This window comes from Leptonychotes weddellii, chromosome 4, assembly GCF_054177405.1.
Source record: "Leptonychotes weddellii isolate Sample4059 chromosome 4, ASM5417740v2, whole genome shotgun sequence".
Taxonomy (NCBI): domain Eukaryota; kingdom Metazoa; phylum Chordata; class Mammalia; order Carnivora; family Phocidae; genus Leptonychotes; species Leptonychotes weddellii.
The window spans coordinates 5,537,802-5,557,347 of NC_138372.1; the positions used below are offsets into that span (position 1 = coordinate 5,537,802).

Below are 19,546 nucleotides of genomic sequence, written 5' to 3' on the forward strand. Positions count from 1 at the left end.
GATGGGTTAGCCTGGTGATGGGTATTGAGGAGGGCACGTTCTGCATGGAGCACTGGGTGTTATGCACAAACAATGAATCATGGAACACTACATCAAAAACTAATGATGTAATGTATTGTGATTAACATAACAATAAAAAATTAGAAAAAAAAGAAAAGAAAAGAACAACAACAACAACAAAAAAGCTAAAGTGACCTAGAAAGTATATGTGAAAGCCCGGCTATGAGTCAATTTTATCCAGATTCCTTCAGAAAGTTAATTTAAGAAAATAAATAAAAACAAAAACCTCAAGACCAGGGGTGTCTGGCTGGCTCAGTCAGAAGACCATGTGACTCTTGATCTCAGGGTTGCGAGTTCAAACCCCATGTTGGGCATTGAGATTACTTAAAAAACAAAAACAAAAACAGCCCCTCAAGAGCAGTTGCGAAGTATTAAGTGAAAAACATTTACAGAAACTGCTGTAAGTCCCACTAAGTCGAGTATAGGTGCAGAAATGACTACCCCCAATCCATGAAGCTCAGAAACCTTCACCTCAGTGCTTTTTGACAAGTAATTTCAAGGTTGTGTAAAAAACAATACACTTATTCTTTCTGATCACAATGATAACGTAACGGAATAAGGAAAATCAAAGAGGCATACACTGAAGCATGTGTGACTCCAGAGTAGGGAACACATCTGACTGACTGCTCTTTCATCTGGAAACCTCAGCCAAGAACTGAGCTAGTGACTAAGAAAGAAGCAAAAAGACTCCAGGCAGTCATAGTAGTGCTCTCAAGCAATGGCCCTGGAGAACCTAGAAGGCCCTCACTCTGTGCCTTAGAAGCCTAGCTTCTGAAATTCTGCTTTTCCCAGTCAAACAAAGGGTCTTAAAAGAACAGATGAGACTGTATGCTTTCAAAGCAGCAGTGCTAGAAGACAGCCTGACTGTGGAAGACCCCAAAACCCACAATGTATTATGCACACCAACAGTCACATACTCTAACAGTTGCACATGATTTTGTGTGATGGCCACATAATGATGACTCAGAAGTAGCAACTAAAGGCAGACTTGATTTAAGAACACATGAAAAGGTATAGCTCGTTTCTGGGTGGGGGGGAAGAAAAGGAGAAAAATGAAGAGTAACGTTCTTAAAAATGCTTGGATAACTGGTACTCCGAAGTCCTGGGGTGAGCTGGAATACACAGCTCAACAACTACTGTGGACGGGGAGAAGGCAGGCCAACCAGTAGGCAGGGCAGCAGGAAGGGCAAGGGCAGGCAGTCCCGTGCAGTCACCTTAGAAGCCCAGCAAGTGATCGGCCATGGGGGTGTGTCAGCCTCCTGGGTAAGAGAGCTGGCCAGGGCAACATAGTTTGTCAGAGTCTGGCAGGCCTGGGCTCAGGGCAGGGCTGTAGGGCTAGACTAGAAACCAGAACAGAAGGCAGAAACTTGAAAGAGTTCTGGGCAACTTCAATTCAAGGGCAACTGTGTCAGCAACACAAGACCTTGCCCCAGAGGCTCCACAGGGGCCCAGCTCAGTGGCCCTGAGGCAGAGCCGAGGAAGAAATGCCCCCCAAATCACTGGTCAGAATAAATCAGTTCATCTGGTAGTTATTCATGACAATTCTATTACCTGAATATGTTCTTTGTAAAAGAAAAGTCAGATACACTGTACCATATACTACACAAATACTGCACTATTTTGTAAATCAAATATCCTCAGATGTACAGAAATATCACAGCCCCTACTAGAAATATTTTTATACTCTCAGAATTGACGTAAAAATAATAAACTGTTACAAAAGAATTCTACATAAGTACTCTAATTTATTTCAGTGACATATTATAATATAAGAGTAAAATCCAACTGTGGCAGGCTACAAAATGACCCCCAAAAGATATCCACATCAAATCTCTGGAACAGATAAGACCTTAATTGGCAAAAGGGTCTTGCAGACAGGATGAAGTTAATGATTCTGAGAGGAGGAGATAATTCTAGATTATTCAACTGGGCTCTATGTCCAATGGACAAGCATCCTTATGAAAGAGAAGCAGTGGAAAAAGAAGAGAAAAGATGCAGACCCACAGAGGGGAAGGCAGTGTGAAGACAAGCAGAGAAAGATGCAGCCACAAACGAAGGAATGCCAGCAGCCACGGGAAGCTGGAAGAGGAATGATTCTCCTGAGGAGCCAGAGAGAACATGGCACAGCGGACACCCTGATTTCATACTCCCAGCCTCCAGCACTGGGAGAGAACGCACTTCTGTTGTTTTAAGCCAGCAAGTTTGTGGCGATTTGTTACAACAGCCACAGGAAACTAATACATCAACTTTCAAAGTTTGGGGGTAAAAAAATGATCTAGGAGAGCTATAAAACAGTATCCCCCCAAGTATATTTCAAAACTAGTATAAGAAATATACATACTAGCTCAAATATAAACTTTAGTATTCTATAGCATATTTTAGAACTAATGGTAACATATGAGCCCTGTTAAAACTCAGGGGCTTACTTTGTTCTAAGATTAAATATTTAGGGGCGCCTGGGTGGCTCAGTCCATTGAGTGTCTGCCTTCAGCTCGGGTCATGATCCCGGGATCCTGGGATCGAGCCCCGCGTCAGGCTCCCTGCTCAGCGGGGAGCCTGCTTCTCCCTCTCCCACTCCCCCTACTTGTGTTCCCTCTCTCACTATGTCTCTCTCTCTGTCAAATAAATAAATAAAATCTTAAAAAAAAAAAAAAAGATTAAATATTTACTTAGATTATCAACACTTTTAACAAATGCCCTCCCACAAAGGCTTCCTAAAGAACAGGAACTGAATAATGTTTATTACTGAATAAATAAATGAATGAATGATTTTACTAAAGCTTCTTCTTAAATGTAAAAAAGCCAAGGGCTTTTATCCTGATTTGCTAAACACTTACTGTATTAATATTAATGCTTAATACAGGTTCATAGATGGGTAAAATTATGATTGATGTTAAGTGGACATTTTTCAAAACCCCATGTAATTCTCAAAACATTTTACCATGTTAGAAAGAAATCATTTGAGAAAGAAGTTTGTTAAATTTTTAAAGGAACTTTCTAAATTTGCCAAACACAAGGAAAAGCCAAGTCAATTCCCCAGCCCCTGCTGAGTGCCTAGGAGAAAGGATGGAGATGCACCAAGAGGTTAGAGCATGAAGGATTTCTTTATTTTTTTATTTCTTTCTTTCTTTTTTATTTTTTAAAGTAGGTTCCATGCCCAACCTGGACCCCACTGCGGGGCTCAAACTCACGACCCTGAGATCAAGACCTGAACTGAGACCAAGAGTCGGACACTCAACGGACTGAGGCACCCAGGTACCCCAAGCATGAAGCATGAAGGATTTCTAATGGCCTGAAGAGCAAAGCCCCAAAACCGCAGATTCACGGACATTTCAAGAGGACTGCTATAAGGCACTGGCCTCAATTCTGTTCTTTCTTTAAGTTTAAATTATTATGTATATAAATATATATGACAGGGTGTGCTTATTAATCTGTAGGTGATATTCATACTTATAGAACGGTTATGAAGATTAAGGGGTGCCTGGGTCGCTCCGTCAGTTACACAGCCAGCTCTTTATTTCAGTTAGGTCATGATCTCAGGGTCTGAGATTGAGCCCCGCATTGGGCTTTGCACCCAGCGGAAAGTCTGCTAGAAATTCTCTCTCCCTCTCCCTCTGCCCCTTCCTCTGCTCGCTCTTACTCACTCTCTCTAAAATAAATACATCTTAAAAAAAAAAAAATTGTTATGAAGACTAAATGAATTAATTCATAAAAATGCACTTACACTTTCACGCAGCATGTAAGTACTCAATCAACACATTTTAATTTTGTTGTTATTAATACTGCCTTTGTTACTAATGACATCAGGCAGCTGACTAATAGTTGATATCCAATAGAATGAAAACAGTGATAAGCTTAAGGTCCTGTGCCTGGTTCAAAATTCAGTCAAAATGCTGAGGGTGGGAGAGAAATGGCTTAGCAAAGGCCAGTATATAGAGAGAAATAAAATGAAACAAGACAAAAACACAAGACAAAAAAAATGTGTCGAGCACACACTCATAAAAACTTAGATTGCACTAGGAAGATGAGCTTTTAGGAAAACTAAGTGGTATTTGTCACCTTATGCTGATCAGATCTGGGGAATGTTGCTTCAGTGAAGGTGCCACATTTTTAAAAACGTACAAAGCTGACCAGAAGAAGAAATAAAATGGTTATAATATATAAAATGGCTAACAGAATTACACCATGAACAAAACTCAAAAATGTTACACTCAGTGTAAAGAAGCCAGTCACAAAAGGCCATATACTATATGATCCCATGTATAGGAAATGTCCAGAACAGGAAAATCCATAGAGCTGGAAGGCAGACTAGTAATTACCAAGGATGGGGGAGGGGGCAACTGAAGGGTGACTACTAATGGGTACAGCGTTCTTCCCGGAATAACGAAAACATTATACAATTGACTGTGGTGACAGTTGCACAAATGTGGGAATATAATAAAAGCCATTAAATGGGACACTTTAAATGGATGAAATATATATGAATTATATCTCAATAAAGCTATTCTAGAAAAAAGAAGAAAAATAAGAAAAGAGAAAAAAGAAAAGAAATGGCTAAAGAAACTTGAGAGTGATTCACGTGGAAAAGCCAAGCAGGGCCACAATCATGAAGACCTGCATCAGGAGCACGACAAATGACAAAAACTTAGAGTGATACTTTTCTGTTAAAATTATCAAAAACAGGGGCATCTGGGTGGCTCAGGCCCTTAAGCATCTGCCTTCAGCTCAGGTCATGATCTCGGGGTCCTGGGATCAAGCCTCATGTCAGGCTCCCTGCTCAGTGGGGAGTCTGCTTCTCCCTCTCCCTCTGCCCCCCCCCCGCCACTTGCGCTCTCTGAAATAAATAAAATATTAAAAAAAAAAACCTATCAAATACAAAATCACTGCTGCAATAAGTCATAAAGGTACCATTACCAGAGGTTAACATAAGTGGCCTTTTATCTCCCCATCCACCCCTGAGGAACTTAGAGAATGCTCTCTGTTGTATTTAGTAAAAGAACAGAAGCAGAGCATAATGTTCAATTTTTTTTTTTTTTTAAAGATTTTATTTATTTACTTGACAGAGAGAGACACAGTGAGAGAGGGAACACAAGCAGGGGGAGTGGGAGAGGGAGAAGCAGGCTTCCTGTGGAGCAGGGAGCCTGACACAGGGCTCGATCCCAGGACTCTGGGATCATGACCTGAGCCGAAGGCAGACGCTTAACGACTGGGCCACCCAGGCGCCCCCATAATGTTCAATTTTGACTAAAGTTACAGATCACCTACAAAGGGACAAAATATCAAAGCATTAAATTTAAAAAGTCATCTTCATCCAAATGAGATGAATAAATCATGTAATCTGTCAAAGTGTTGTTGTGCCTGGAACTTTTGGGTTTTTTTGTTTTGGTTTTTCAGATTTTTTTATTTGAGAGAGAAAGACAGAGAGAGAGAGAGAGAATTCGAGAGTGGGGAGAGGGGCAGAGGGGGAGGGAGAAGGAAAGGGGTGGAATCTCAAGCACACTCCGCACTGACTGTGGAGCCGAAGCGGGGCTCGATCTCAGGACCCTGAGACCATGATCTGAGCCAAAACCAAGAGCTGGACACTCAACCAACTGAGCCACCCAAGTGCCCCTGCTTGAAACTTTTGAACAAAGTGAATTTATGAAATTCTCATAAATTTCTAAACACTTAAGCAATTTTCAAAACCAAAGTTCCAATTGTTTCTAGTTGGTCAAAGTACAATAAATAAAACCTCAACTTTATATATTATTAGCTGATAATCGTTGAAAAGGCCTTGGGTTATACTAGAAAACTACTGCATCCTCAATTATGCTAAAATTAACAATGTAATATGCTGTAGACTCCAATATCTTGATATAATATAAATAAAATACTAGCAGAGGTGCTTGCCAAGGCTGATTTACACAGGGTGCTATTCTGAAATTTATTGCATTTCTATAACAAGAAATCACACAGCATATAAACTTTTCCCATTTCTCTTTTCAACAACAAATCAAAATCTTAGAGAAAAAAACCCCATCATCCTGCTATTTAGTACTGACTAATCTGAATAGAGAATGGTAAAAAGAATTTAAGTAAGGGGTCACCTGGGTAGCTCAGTGGGTTAAGCATCTGCCTTCAGCTCAGGTCATGATCCCAGGGTCCTGGGTCCTGGGATCGAGCCCCGCATCGGGCTCCCTGCTCACCGGACAGCCTGCTTCTCCCTCTCCCTCTACTCCCTTCCCCCAACTCGTGCATGCGCATGTGTGCTTTCCCTCTCTCTCTTTCTCTAATAAATAAATACCTTATAATACCAAGTTCTGGGTGATCGAATGTGATCTGGGCTTGAACCTGATGTATTTATTCAATCATTCAACAAATACTTAGTGCCTCTCTACTACGTACTAGGCATCGGGCTGAGGCTCAGAAAACAAAGATGAATTAATACACAAAGGTTAGCAAATAGTAATATTTATATATCAGAGATAAAAAAAACTATTAAGCTATTGGAAGTCTTGCATCCTTTGTTGAAGGAGATGTGGGCGTGCATAAATAAGTAAGCAAACAAATATATACTCTCTACAATATGTAAAAAGCTTAATCCAAATGTCTAAAAGCCATCCATATTTCAAGGAATAAAACAGTCCAGACAGAAGTGAAATCTTTGCTGCCTGATTATAAATTTTACTTACATATAGTGAGCATATATATGTTTACTGTTAGTGAGAGAAAGTAAACATAAAAATGCAAATAAGTTCTGAGAAAGAGAAGCCAAAAGAATTTGAATTTTATTAGGAAATAGGAAAGATACCTAAGCCCAAAGAATGAAATCCAGTATCAACTTAGTAAAAACAAGTCAGCATGATATTTTCTAAAAAACCATAGTCTCAAACTATAGGGCTCTGTTACTTTTTTTTTTTTTTTTTTTAAGATTTTATTTATTTATTTGACAGAGAGACACAGTGAGGGAACACAAGCAGGGGGAGTGGGAGAGGGAGAAGCAGGCCTCCCGCCGAGCAGGACGCCCAATGCAGGGCTTGATCCCAGGACCCTGGGATCATGACCTGAGCCAAAGGCAGACGCCCAACGACTGAGCCACCCAGGTGCCCCAGACTCTGTTAGTTTCTAAGCATAACTATAAAGATGGATTTTGTAAAAGGCCAAATAAATGCAAGCACTAAAGATGGCTGAATCCCATTAGAATAATATAGGCCATCTCCATGGTTTTTTTTAAAAAAAGATTTTATTTATTTCTTTGATAGACAGAGCACAAGCAGGAGGAGCTGCAGGCAGAGGGAGAGGGACTCGATCCCAGGACCCTGGGATCATTACCCGAGCTGAAGGCAGATGCTTAACCGACTAAACCACCCAGGTGCTCCAGGCCATCTCTATGTTATATAGCATTATGTTTACAAATTATATGTAAACCAAAAGTACATAGATGAACCTCACAGAACTGTATATGAAGAAACACATACCTGAACAGTACACACAGAAACATTTCTAAAATCTTCTAGAGGAAGCACCACTGCTTTGTCATATTATAAACATATTATAAAATTACAGATAGAATAATTTTACATTAATAGGTGTTCACAATTTAAAGTAGTAAAATACAACATATCTTTGCCAACATACACTAAGGAGTACACTCCCATCACTAAGAACACCCTCCTCTTCCAACAAGAGAGGCCAACATGTTTATTACGTCATCCTCCTCTACATCAATACAAGTTTTTTGTTTTTTGGTTTTTTTACTTATGAAGTAAAAAGATAAATACATTTTTAACATAAATGATACAACTGTGTCCCTAACTGTTCTGCAAGTTCACCACTGGACCAAACACAGTAAGTCATGTGGCCATGAAAATAAGATACATCAACTGCTACTGTATTTCTCCAACAAGAGCTATGCTATTAAGAATGTACACATGTGGCTCAAGTGTTATATAACCTGAGGACCATCTACATTAGATTAAAATGGACTAAAGACTCCAAACAGGGATGCCTGGGTGGCTCAGTTGGTTAGGCGTCTGCCTTTGGCTCAAGTCATGATTCCAAAGTCCTGGGATCAAGTCCCGCAGGGACCCTGCTTCTCCCTCCGCCTTTAGCTCCTCCTGCTTGTGCTCTCTCTCCCTCTCTCTCACAAAGATGAAAAAAAAAAAAGACTCCAAACAAAAGGTAGAGCTTACCAGACTAGATTAAAAAGTCAGAAACAACTAAAGAACTAAAGGACACAAGAGATGTTCTTTAAATACAAAGAAAAAGCAAGATTCAAAGTAAGAAGCTGGAACAAGATGTATCATGTGAACAAGCATAAGAAAGCTAGAGTAGTTATGTTAATATCAAACAACACAGAGTTCAAGACAAAGACAGGGTCATTCCAAAAAAGTAAAAGAGCTAATATACAGATAAAGGTAAATATTATGTGCATGTGCCTAATGATATAACTGCCAAATATATGAAGCAAAAGCAAACAAAACCCAAATCCACAATCACAGTTGAAGACTTTTATACAATTCTCTCAGCAACTGAAAATACTAGATAAAAAAAATTAGTAGGACATAGAAGATCTAAGTAATAATAACCACCACTTTAAGGAAACAATTACATAATAGTGCACTCAGTAACTGCTGAATATAAACTCATTACAAGTGCACATGGAACATTCACCAAGATAAACCACATGCTGAGCCAAGAAACAAATCTCAATAGATTTCAAAAAATTGAAATCTTACTGGGTATCCCTGACCACAACAGAACTAAATTAAAAATGAGTATCATTTCAAAACAAAAGGGTGGGGGAGGGAAGGAGAGTGTACACAAGAGAGATCTCAAGTATCTGGCAATTAAGCAAATTAATACTAAACATAGGTAAAAGAAATTTCAAAAAATTTTTTTTGATATTTTTAACACAATGATAATGATAGAAGAGCAAATCAAAATCTGTGATAAAATCAATTATCTAAGCTCCTACTTTTGGAAGGCAGGAAGAAAATGATCAAATTAACCCAAAATAAATAGAAAAAAATAATAAAAATAAGATTGGAGATCAATGAGATAGAAAACAGAGAAAATCAGGGGCACCTGGGTAGCTCAGTCAGTTAAGCATCTGACTCCTGGTTTTCGCTCAGGTCATGATCTCAGGGTTGTGATTGTGATTTCGAGCCCCAAGTTGGGCTCTGTGCTCAGTGCAGAATCTGCTTAAGACTGTCTCTCCTCTCCCTCTGCCCCTCCCCTTTGTGCGTGTGAGCACGCATGTTCTCTCTCTCTCAAACAAATCTTTAAAAAAATAATAAAAAAGAAAAAAAATCAATGAAACCAAATGTTAGCTACTGAAATAATCAATAATGTTTATAAACCTCTATTTAGACCGATTGAGAGGACACAAATCACCAATATTAGGAATGAAAGAAGAGTCAAAATTACAAACCCTATAGATGTTAAAAAAGTAACACAGGATAATTTGACATTTTTACCAATAAATTTGATAACCTGGATGAAATGGACAAAAAGTTTAAAATCACAGATCAGCAAATTACCAAAACTGACACATGAAGAAATATAAATAGGTCTATATCTATTTGTAATTTTAAACTTTCCATTAAAAAAATATTTAGTTCCAGATGGCTTCACTGTAAAATCTATCAAATATTTAACAACGCATACACACAAACACACACACACACACACACCCAATCCTTTACAAACTCTTTTTTAAGATTTATTTATTTACAGGGTGCCTGGGTGGCTCAGTCGGTTAAGCATCTGCCTTCAGCTCAGGTCATGGTCCCACGGTTCTGGGACTGAGCCCTCCATTGGGCTCCCTGCTAAGTGGGAAGTCTGCTTCTCCCTCTCCCTCTGTCACTCCCCCCTCCCACTTGTGTTCTCCCTCTCTCTCTCAAATAAATAAAATCTTTTTTTAAAAAAAGATTTATTTACAAAGAAAGAAGACTACAGCTCAAGATCCCTTATAAATACAAATGTAAAAGTTCTTAACAAAATATAAGCATATTGAATCCAACAGTACATAATGACTAAGTAGAATTTATCCTAGGAATGCATACTTGCTTTAACATTTGAAACTAATCAACAAAATTCACCAAATTAGCAAAATACAGTATAACAAGCATATGATCATCTCATTAGTTACACACAAAAAATAGCATCTGACAAAATTAAATGCCCATTCATGATAAAAAACAAACTTTGATATAAAGGAGAACATTCTCAACTTGATTAACAACTACCCTACACTGCACCTATTAGTGAATGGCTAAATGTGTTCTCCCTAAAATGAGAAATAAGACAAAGATGTCCACTCTCATTGTTTCTATTCAACACTGTACTACAGGTCCAAGCAAGTGCAATGAAGCACGAGAAAGACACAAAATGCATAAATCCAAAAGAAAGAGGTAAAACTGTCTTTATTTGCAGATGACATGATTGTGTACACACAAATTCTAAGAAACCAACCAGAAAGCTACTGGAAATTAACAGGAAGAACAGGTACAGGTCAGCACATTAAAACTGTTCCTATTTCTATCCTATCAATGAACATTTAGAAATTGAAATTAAAAATATAATTTTAGGGGCACAAAATTAAAAATATAATTTTAGGGGCACCGGGGTGACTCAGTCAGGTAAACGTCTGCCTTTGGCTCCGGTCATGATCTCAGGGTCCTGGGATCAGACCCCGTGTTGGGCTCCCCACTCAGCAGGGAATCTGCTTGTCCCTCTGCCCCCGCCCCTGCTCATGCCCCTCTCTCTCTCAAATAAATAATCTTTTTTTTTTTTAAGATTTTATTTATTTATTTGACAGAGAGACACAGCGAGAGAGGGAACACAAGCAGGGGGAGTGGGAGAGGGAGAAGCAGGCTTCCCGGCATCAAGTCCCGCATCGGGCTCCCTGCTCCTTGGGAGCCTGCTTCTCCCTCTGCCTCTCTCTCTCTCTCTCTCTCTGTCTTTCATGAATAAATAAATAAAATCTTTAAAAAAACAAAAATAAAAATATAATTTTATTAACTATCGAAATTTCAAACAGTAATTATTTAGGGATAAATTTAACAAAATATGTGTACGACCTGTACATTGAAAACTATAAAATCTTACTTAAAAAAAATTAGTGAGACCTCTTTTAAAAATGAAGGTATGCGGGGTGCCTGGTGGGCTCAGTCGGTAGATGGTACAACTCTTGATCCTGGGGTTGTGAATTTGAGCCCCCACTGGATGTAGAGTTTGTTTTTTTTTGTTTTTTTAAAGAAAGGGAAAGAGGGGGCAGGGTATGCAGAGAAAGAGGCAGAGAGAGAATCTTAAGCAAGCTCCACACCCAGCACAGAGCCCAACAGCAGGACTCGATTTCATGACCCTGAGACCTGAGCGGAAATCAAGAGTCAAACACTTAACTAAGCCACCCAGGTGCCCTGAGACTACTTAAATAAAAAATTTTTTAAAAATGAAGATATGTATCATGTTCTGGATTCAATATTGTTAAGATGTCAATCAATTCTTCCTAACTTGATCCATAGACTCAATGCAATCCCAATGAAAATACCATCAAGCCTTTTTAAAAACAGAAACAGCAAGCTGATTCTAAAATTTATATGGAAATGCAAATGACCTAAAATAACCAAAACAATCTTAAAAAACTAGTAAAAAGTAGGAAGACTTACACTACCTGAGTTCCAATAAAGTTACAGTATTCAAGGGGCACCTGGGTGGCTCAGCTGATTGAGCATCAGACTCCTGATTTTGGCTCAGATCATGATCTCAGGGTTGAGAGATGGAGCCTGGCGGGGAGCCTGCTTGTCGTTCTCCCTCTCCCTTAGCCCCTCTCCCAGCCCCTCCCACCAGTGGCCAGCACAGCCATGCGCTCTTGTGCTCGCTCGCTCTCTCTCAAAAACAACAACAAAGCTACGATACTCAAAATCCTGAGGTACTGGTGAAAAGACAGATATTACATTAGTGAAACAGAAGAGAATCCAGAAAAAGACTCAAACTGCTATATGCTTATATGGCAGTTGATGTTCAATAAAGGCATCAAGGCAACGAAATGAGAAAAGTCTGTTTTCAGTAAATGTTGCTCCAACAACTGGCACTTGCGTAGGAAAGAATGAACTTTCACCCATATCTCACATCACATACAAAATTAATTTGAAAAGAATCACAGACCTGAAGGCAAGAACTAAAACATCAAGAAAGCACAGAAACAACCTATGTTATCATGGGGTGATCAAAGAAACTCTCACAAAAGGAAAATGATACACTGGACTTTAGGAAAACTAAACATCTTGCTCTCTAAAAGACACCATTACAGAAAAACAGTCATGGTATGGGAGGAAATATTTGTAAATACATGTATCAAAGAAATTGTATCTGCAATATAAAAACAACTCCTACAACTAAATAATTATACTAAAAACAATTCAATTTTTAAAATTGGGCAAAAGATATTTCACAAAAGAAGACATACAAATGGGCAGTAAGACATGAAAAGATGCTCAATATGACAGTCAGGGAATTCAAATTAAAACCTCACTGAATGAGACACAGATAGACATCATCAGTAATGTCAAATGCTGAGGAATCTTTACCAACAAACAAATCTCAATGGAATATCACTACACACCCATTAGAATCACTAAAATGAAAAAGACTGACAACATGAAGTCTTGTTGAGGATGCTGAAGAATTGAAATTCTAACATACTACCGATGGGAATCTAAAATGGTATGGCCACTTGGAACCGTGTTTGACAGTTTCTTAAAAAGTGACCTGCATACATACAATCCTGCCATTTCACTCCTTAGGTGTATTCACCCAAGAGCAATGATAATACACATCTACACAAAGACTGAGTAACAATGTTCATAACACCTTTATTATAATTGCCAAAAGCCTGGAAACAACACAAGTGTCCATCACCCGGTGAATGGATAAAATACTGTGAATATCCATACACAAGAATATTACTCAGCATTAAAAAAGGACTACTGATAATGCAACAGCAGAAATCTATCCCAAAATTATTACAGTGAAAAAAGCCAGACCCAAAAGATTACATAAGATATTCCATTCATACAACATTCTAGAAAATGCAAACCAATCCATGATGTGAGAAAACATATCAATGGTTGTCTGAGGCTAGAAGCAGCAAAGGATTATAAAAGTTCATGAGGAAACTGTGGGGAATTTGGAAATATTTTGTATTTTCATCACTGTAGTAGTTTCACTGGTATATACATCTGAAAAAAACCCATCAAACTGTATATACTTTAAATCAGAGCAGCTTATTATACATAAATTATACTCCATATGTTGTTTTAAAACTTACACACTAAAAATCTCATTTGTGAATAATGAAGAAAAAATTGAGTCAAAACGAGTAATGTAGAAGAGCTTTTATTTAAAAATAGGTATTAAGAATTAACAGCTCAAAAATTTCTATTCAAGATGGCAGTTTTAAAGATCAAATTATTTATTTAAATGCATTTAAATTTAAATAGTCCTACTCAGATTGTTAACACTATAATGTGGCTGTACTGTAGAATTTCATACACTTTAAATTTCTGTACTGTCCTGAGAAACAGGAAATAGACACAGGTTTACTATAAACTGAGAAATGCCTAAAACCTTGTTTTGACTCTAAGAAAAAAAACAGTTCTCACATGACAATGTATTTATCTTTTAAACTTATTACTTAACACAGCTCGAAACCACCATTACTCCAAGGAAGCTGAAATAAACATTAACTTCTTATAAGATTTTTCAATTCACTTCACTTTTCATTAAAGAAAGTACCTACAACTCAAACTCTGTAAGCCAGTAAAACAATGAAGTAGAAAAATTAAAACAGTCACTAAACTTTTCCATTCATCACAAAATGTACACATAACTCAGTCCTTTGGTGGCTGAACGCACTTGGACTGCATAAACCAAGACACTTGAGCCATTTTGGACACGCCTAGACAGGAAAATTTCAAATGATGGGAAGGCAGCTTCACAGAAATAAAAACTCATAAAACCAAAAGCCCTCTGGCAATGCTTAAGAAAACTTCAGAAGGAACTTGCTGCAAAGGACCATGGGCAAAAATAGCCCAAATTATTTCTGTATAGAAGTATGTTCTACAGAATCCTTAGAGGGGTTGAAATAAAGAGAATAAATCAGATCAATTCAGTAAAGTGCCAAAAATAGATATTTAATTAAATATGGCAACATCTTTATTATTTAAAAATTCAACTGATCAGCATGATTGTGAAAGTGGAAATTTTTTTATAAAGCTTTTATGCAAAAAACTCCACAGAAGACAAGCCCATATCAAAGAGTTACTCTGAATAAACACACACTTTTTAGGGTATTTTGAATTCACAGACATTCACACCACTCTTACCATTCCCACTGTCTACAGATTCACCGATCTGAGTCTCTGATTCTTCATCAATAAAATACTCTCACAGGCCCCTTCTGGCTCAGTAATGTATACTCAGAATAAAGACCCTTTATAAAAACAAAAACTCTTAAGTATGGAAGAGGCGAGAAAGTAAAAGAAATAAATGTATGGGAATGTAAAAAATCATCCAGTTATTTAGCACACGGCCCAATCCCAGCAAGATCACTCAATCCCTAACACATAAGAGACTATTATCATGTCATACATAATGCTCAGGAAACACAACTAGACCAGGAATGCAAATCAGCCATATCCACATGCCTCCTTGAAAGCAAGGTGGAGAGTAGCAAAGTCCCTAAGTTGGGAATCTGGGTTATTTTCTATCCTCCATCATGAACTTTTTGGATTGCTGGCATTCAACAATCATTTGGCCTTTCTGAGCCTTAGATTATTATCTATTTAGAGACTGAACAGATGATCTCAAAAGTCCCTTCCAACTACAGTGACCTCTCAAGAAAAATGAAAAACAAAAAGGGTGCTTAAATTACATTTAGTTAGTCATTAGGAGTTGCTTAGCCTTGTGCTCAGTATCCTATGTAAATATATATAACTTTATTAGTACATCAGTAATGCATAAAAAACCCATTATTACTTCATCAGATTTGATGGTTTCACATTAGTAACCACAAAGAGAAGAATTATTTCAAGAAACTTTAGAATACATTAATTTCCTACACAGCCCTATAGGATGTATTTTAATGTCAAAAAGGAATGTCCAAAAAAAGTAAACTGGTTTCAGTGATGACACTATTTTATAGCAATTTGAGTTTTGTTCTTCTGAGCTGCTGTGTGTGTTACAGGATTAGAGCAGATGAGTAATCCTGAAGGATGCCATACAACCAACTCAGTACTGTTAGGCTCACTTGTTACATTTTACTTTATGTTTTTTTAAGGATTATTATTTTTAAAACTCAATTTTGTTGTATAATCATGTGAAATATTTACATGGCTCCAAAGCCACATCTATAAAAAAACTAATTTGTTCCAGGAAGTCTGGCTTCTTCTCTATTCCTCCACACACTTTCAAATTCACAGTCTCAGAGACAGAGAAGAAGGCAAAAGGTATGGACTCCAGATTCACATCTTGAGTGTATGACCTTGGCTTGTGACTTAATCGCTCCAAACTTATTTCCTCACATCTACAATGATGATAATAATAAAACCTACTGCAGAGGGACATTGTGAGGATTAAATAAGATCATCTGTTAACAGTGGTCGGCTTTGTGGGACCTTGGTGAAGATCAACCAATATCATCAGGCTCTCATTTGAGGCTCAACACAATCCTGAGGTACAGACACAGATGAAGAAATGAACCTAGAGGCGCCACATCACTGGATCAAGGTTGGGGGGCCCAAAGCCAAGACCACAGCCCATCTTCCAATCCCAGCACTATACCACAGTACTCACTCCTAAGATTCCAGGCTCCTTCATGTTCCATACTCATCGCGTACTCCCTACAGCTAGCACAAGGGAAAGAGAACTTTGTTCCCACCCAGGGCAACTTCAAAAGACTCACTGTATTCAGTGCATTGAGGGTAGTGTCATCCCGAGATGCTGCAACACAGCCATCTTCTGTGGAACCTCCATCACACATCCCTGCGAATGCTGCCATGCTCCTTGGAGGACAGAAAGGGGAAACATCAGCAAAGAATTATGTTAACCCTCGGTTTCCAGAGTACATTCTCAGCCCAAACCAAACTCCATTACTATATGCATGATAAGCCAGAGTCCTCAGTCCTGTTTCTACTTTTCTTAAAACAAACAAACAAACAAAAAACAACTTTTTTTAGGGGAACCTGGGTGGCTCAGTTGGTTAAGCAGCCGACCCTTGGTTTCAGCTCAGGTCATGATCTCAGGGTCTTGAGACTGAGCACAGGCTCCACACCGAGCACGATGTCTGCTTGAGATTCTCTCTCTCCCCCTCTGCCCCTCCCCTCACTTGCACACTCATGCACGCTCTCTCTCAAAGAAATAAATAAAATCTTAAAAAAAATTTTTTAGGAGTACCTGCGTGGCTCAGTCAGTTAAGCATCTGACTTTTTTTTTTTTTCCCTTAAGATTTTACTTATTTATTTGTCAGAGAGAACAAGCAGGGGGAGTGGCAGGCAGAGGGAGAAGCAGGCTCCCCTCCCTGAGCAAGGAGCCCGATGCAGAACTCGATCCCAGGACCCTGGGATCATGACCTGAGCCGAAGGCAGACGCTTAACCAATTGAGCCACCCTAAGCATCTGACTCTTGATTTTGGCTCAGGTCATGATCTCAGGGTCATGAGAGCTGGGTGTGGAGCCTGCTTAAGATTCTCTTTCTCTCTCTCTCTCAAAAAAAAAAAAAAAATTTAAGATCCTCTACAGTTCACCCTTCACTCAATCACAAAGGAAAATGTTTCACTTACTCCAGTCCAGTTGTGTTATTTCTTCCCATGCTTTACCTGTACTCAGCTTTTAGTTTTGAGGGCATGAATAAGCTAAAACAATGTGCCACGACAGTTGGCTAGAGTACAGTCTTTTGAAAGAAAGATTATAATCTTTTTGAAAGAAAGATCTTTTGAAAATAATTAAATCCTCTGAAACTTTGTTTAATTCCTTTCATGCTATACATCAACTAACCTCAGGTGAGTTAAAAGCGGGAAAGGGGATGAAAAGAATTCTTAGTGGCCACGCATGCACTGCACTGAGGTGGCCTCGTCTCTGCTGTGTACCTCACACACAGCGCAGTTGACCGCAGGATTAAAGTTCAGTTACCGGGGCCTGCCATGGTGCACGCTGCTGACATTGCGGTGAGTCCCAGAGACCACTGCAGACGAAGGAAGGCTCTTTGCCTGCACTGTGATGAGCAGGGACAGATTTAAACTTATCTTTTATATTTTAGGCATTTGTAGGTTAACAAGTTCTCATGTAGGTAAGCCACAAAAACACCAAGCTTGGGTCAGGCATCAAGGAACAGCCTAAAGTAGAGAAATCTGTAATGGGATTTTAAAACGGGCTAAATGACCCAATCACTCAACTTGTATTTAGAAGTGTTGATAATTGCATGTATGGCTTAAGATATTTCCCTTCTGCAGAGTTCTAAAATGTGATGTGGGGCAAAGATTGAGGAAAAAAGAAAAAAGTGACTTTACCATGGTAAACTTTTTCTCTGACATGAAAACTCAGAGCTCTGATTACAGAGGGTATAAGAAAACATAAAGTGAGAGAATGTTCAATGTATAAATAAAATTTCAGGGGAAAGGAGAAAGTTTACTGCCTCCTAATCAATTCAGATGGCCTAATTCAGAGGGCAGAATGGGGAGAATTCCTATTACCTTGCTGCCCTCAAGTACATAAGGAGGTCACAGTCATTAACTCCAGGCATCCAGACCAGTTCCTCATGTTGGGTCACAGTGTCGCCATCTGGAGAAGGGAACGGTTGCAATTCAGGAAGTTTGGCCTGTAAGACAGGGATGAAAAAGTCACAATCAAGGAGCATTTAAAGAGCTGCCTCAACAGGAAGGCCCCGGGAACAGACGCACTAGTTACTGAGCCTCTTTCTTCAGGCAGGACCGAAATAACAGAAACAACTGTGAGTCACTGAAACCAGCCTGTAGCACATTTCAGGATCATTTCACCATAGAAGATTTCACAATGGACTGCTTAATCTCTACTTAAGGAGCAGCAAACAGTGTCAAAATAAACCAGTGCCAGCATGATCCAAAGAGTAAAACAAAAATGGATGCATGTGAATAAAAGAAATTAGGGGGGGGAACCCCTCAGGACAGAACAGTTCCTTGATAAAGAAGGGAAAAACACACACATTTCCAATATAACAAGTTTACAAAGAGACAGATATAAATAATGAAACCTCACCTAAGGATATTTGCTAAAATACCAAACGAGCTATCCTATTAAGTTAAGCTACTCTCAAGAGAGTCAATAACTACAGTACTATCAAGGTAAACATAAAAAAAAGACACAGGATTGGAGTTAACATTAAAAACACAGTTGAACTAAATGATGGCATCAGAAATCAGATCAGCAGTAGCTTCAGGAGGAGTAGACTGCTTGTGAAGGGACAGGAAGGAGTTTCAGAGACAAGAGAAATGCTGCACCTTGATATGAACTGTTACAGCAGACCCAACAGTGTACATTAAGATATGAACAAGTTCACTGTATATCAAGTACACCTCAATAAACTTTTTAAAAAACATTTGAACGACAGTGCTCAACAACCAAGATTCTAAGTCACCTCTGGGTTAGAGATCCAAATACCCCTGGCATGTTCCCATCCTTACTCTGCGGGGCAGAGCAAGAGTCAAGCATGTACTACGACTACCACAACCATCAGGGGCCTATAAAGCCAAGCATCTGCAAAACACACATGTTCCTATTGTCTCAGATGATGAACACAGACACATCTGTCAAATATTTTAAACTAAGAGCTACAGTTAAAAAGCTCCAGTGTCCACAGAAACCAGGCAAAAAAAATTAAACGAAGCAAGGAGAGGATAAGGCAGCACTGTCCAACAGAAATAAAATGAGAGCTACATATTTCATTTTAAACACTCTAGTAATCGCAGGAAGTAAAACACTACCTCCCAGTCTGGCCTAGCCGCACTTCAAGTGCTCACAGCCACTCGCAGGCAGTGGCTCCTGTCCTGGGCACAGAGGTATCAGGTGCTAAAGAGTGAAGGGAACCAGGGTGTAATGGAGAGAGTGCTGCCCTGTCCAGGAAAAGCAACCAAGCAGGAATGAGAAGCAGTACTTGTATGTCCCCTGATTTTTTTCCGAAGTCCAGAAATTTTGACTTTTTAAAACAATCTTGTGGCAAAACAAAACATTAGCAGACCATGGGGTCTTAGGGCTCCCAGTCTGCCTCACAGGAGATCTCTGATACCTCTAAATGTGTACCAAGCACTGACTTTCTCCAAACAAGGATGCTCTTCTTTAATTTAGTATTGACTTTTATAACATTTAACTGGGTGCCTCAATTAAGCAGAACCGAGGTCTGCTTAAGACATAGTAACCATATTGGAATAAAATTTAAAACACAAGAGGTATTGGCATCAAAAGGCCTTTTTTGA

At 38.9% G+C, this 19,546-nt stretch overlaps 1 protein-coding gene across 9 annotated transcripts in view; it reads right to left on the bottom strand.

Annotated features, from left to right (window-relative positions):
• Nucleotides 1–19,546, bottom strand: part of RERE (arginine-glutamic acid dipeptide repeats) — a 414,521-nt gene that overhangs the window by 105,481 nt on the left and 289,494 nt on the right. For all 9 annotated transcript variants that reach the window (XM_081817442.1, XM_081817436.1, XM_081817441.1 and 6 more), the window contains 2 exons: nucleotides 17,792–17,916; nucleotides 16,007–16,106 (listed from right to left, as the gene is read on the bottom strand). In XM_081817442.1, coding sequence (XP_081673568.1) covers nucleotides 16,007–16,106; nucleotides 17,792–17,916 — 225 coding nt within the window. The remainder of the gene's footprint in view (nucleotides 1–16,006; nucleotides 16,107–17,791; nucleotides 17,917–19,546) is intronic.